Source organism: Lynx canadensis, chromosome F1 (genome assembly GCF_007474595.2).
Source record: "Lynx canadensis isolate LIC74 chromosome F1, mLynCan4.pri.v2, whole genome shotgun sequence".
Taxonomy (NCBI): Eukaryota; Metazoa; Chordata; class Mammalia; order Carnivora; family Felidae; genus Lynx; species Lynx canadensis.
In genome coordinates this window covers 64,140,536-64,142,347 of record NC_044319.2, presented here as the reverse complement: position 1 = coordinate 64,142,347, position 1,812 = coordinate 64,140,536, and the positions used below count along the sequence as shown (strand labels likewise).

Genomic DNA, 1,812 nt, shown 5'->3' with positions numbered 1-1,812 from the left:
ATGGAGTGATCTGATGTTTTGTTCTTGCCAGAGTTCTTTATAATATTCTGGACACTCCCCCCTCATCAGAGATCCGATTTGCATGTATGTTCTCCGGTCTGTGGTCTGTTGCCTTTTCGCTCTCCTGATTGTGTCCTTTGACTTACGAAAGTTTGCAAGTTCGACATGGTTCCATTCGTCCATCTTTGCTTTCGCTGCCTGTGCTTCTAGCATCATCTCCAAGAAATCACTGCCAAGTCCGATGTCATAAAGCTTTCCCCTGTGTTTTCTTCTAGGCGCTGTCTGATTTTAGGTCTTTAATCCCCTTGCCCAGTTTTATTCTGCCCCCCACCCCCTCCTCATTTCTCCTCCTTTCCTGTCGCTCACCCCCAAGATTCTCTTCCATTCTTACCACGTCTCCTCCTACTCCTTGACAGCGACCACCTGCGTGTCTCTCCCCACGTTTCCACCTTTCTTCCCCCCACTCGACTCGTACAGCACCTCCCCGCTCCCAATCCTTCTCCAACCTTCCTCTTGCCCTCCCCGTCTCGGAGCTGTCTCCTTCCTCCTCCCTCGGCCCCCATCAACTTCCCCTTCTCTCCTCCAGGCTCCGGACTGGAACCCTGACCATGGGACCTTGAAGTGGCTCTCACCTCCTCAGCTCAGTGGCAGACCCCACTCCCCCAGGCCCTTCCTGCCCCTCCCACAACCAGCTTGGAGGCTCCCGGAGGGAGGGGTGGGGAGGGGATCCTGATCTCACCGGGCAGGGGGCCTCCATCATGATGCTCAACTCAGACGCGGTGGACCTCGACCTGCCTCCCACCCACTCCGAGACCGAGTCGGGCTTCAGCGACTGTGGGGGCGGGGCGGGCCCCGACGGGGCGGGGCCTGGGGGTCCCGGAGGGGGCCAGGCCCGGGGCCTGGAGCCCGGAGAGCCCGGCCGGAAAGACCTCCAGCACCTGAGCCGGGAGGAGCGGCGGCGGCGGCGCCGGGCCACGGCCAAGTACCGCACGGCCCACGCCACGCGGGAGCGAATCCGCGTGGAAGCCTTCAACCTGGCCTTCGCCGAGCTGCGCAAGCTGCTGCCCACGCTGCCCCCCGACAAGAAGCTGTCCAAGATCGAGATCCTGCGTCTGGCCATCTGCTACATCTCCTACCTGAACCACGTGCTGGACGTCTGACGGGGCTGCCTCGGCCTGGCTGGGGTCCCCCCGCCTCTCCCCCCCCCAGCACCCCGCAGGGCCCCCGCGGGGCGGGGGGGAGGGGCAAGGAGGCAGGGTGCCCTCCGGCTGGGTGGCTGGGGTGGGCAGGCTGGCTGGCATGGGCCACCTTCTCCTGCCGACCTCCCCCCCCCCCCAGGGCGATTCTCGTGCGCCTCCCACGGCTTGTGGTTGGGGCCCAGCCGGTCAGAAACGTTCGCCTGGGTGTTCGGTACACAGTCCTTGGCTGGCTTTCCTAGGCGGCCGCCCTTGGCCGCTCCCCCCCTAGCTCTCCCCTGGGCGGCTGCCTCTTCCTCACACCGTCCGCTTGCCTGTCCCTCCCCTTGTTTCTGCCCCGCTTCCTCCGCTCTTCCAGGGCCACTCTTACGACCACATTTCTGGAGACCCCAGACCCCGTCTCTGTCTCCCGTCCCCTTTCCAGCCTCGCCTGCCCTGGGGTGGGGAGGGGGCACCCATACAGGAAGGGGGAACGCTGGGCTCCGAGTGGGGTGGGCTTCTACCCCAGAGATCTCAGCCCGGGGACGCTGGGCCTCCGGAGATACTCCTGCCAGGGGAATCTTGGCGGCCGAGAATGATGGGAAAACTCTCTTGCCCCTGAGGCTTAGCACATGCA

The 1,812-nt window shown here is 63.9% G+C and overlaps 1 protein-coding gene across 1 annotated transcript; it reads left to right on the top strand.

Moving 5' to 3' along the window:
- The first annotated feature begins 575 nt into the window (after positions 1-575).
- On the top strand, positions 576-1,251 carry NHLH1 (nescient helix-loop-helix 1). Its single transcript, XM_032591846.1, has one exon. The coding sequence runs from the start codon at positions 759-761 to the stop codon at positions 1,158-1,160; it is 402 nt and encodes a 133-aa protein (XP_032447737.1). The 5' UTR covers positions 576-758; the 3' UTR covers positions 1,161-1,251.
- Positions 1,252-1,812: the final 561 nt, after the last annotated feature.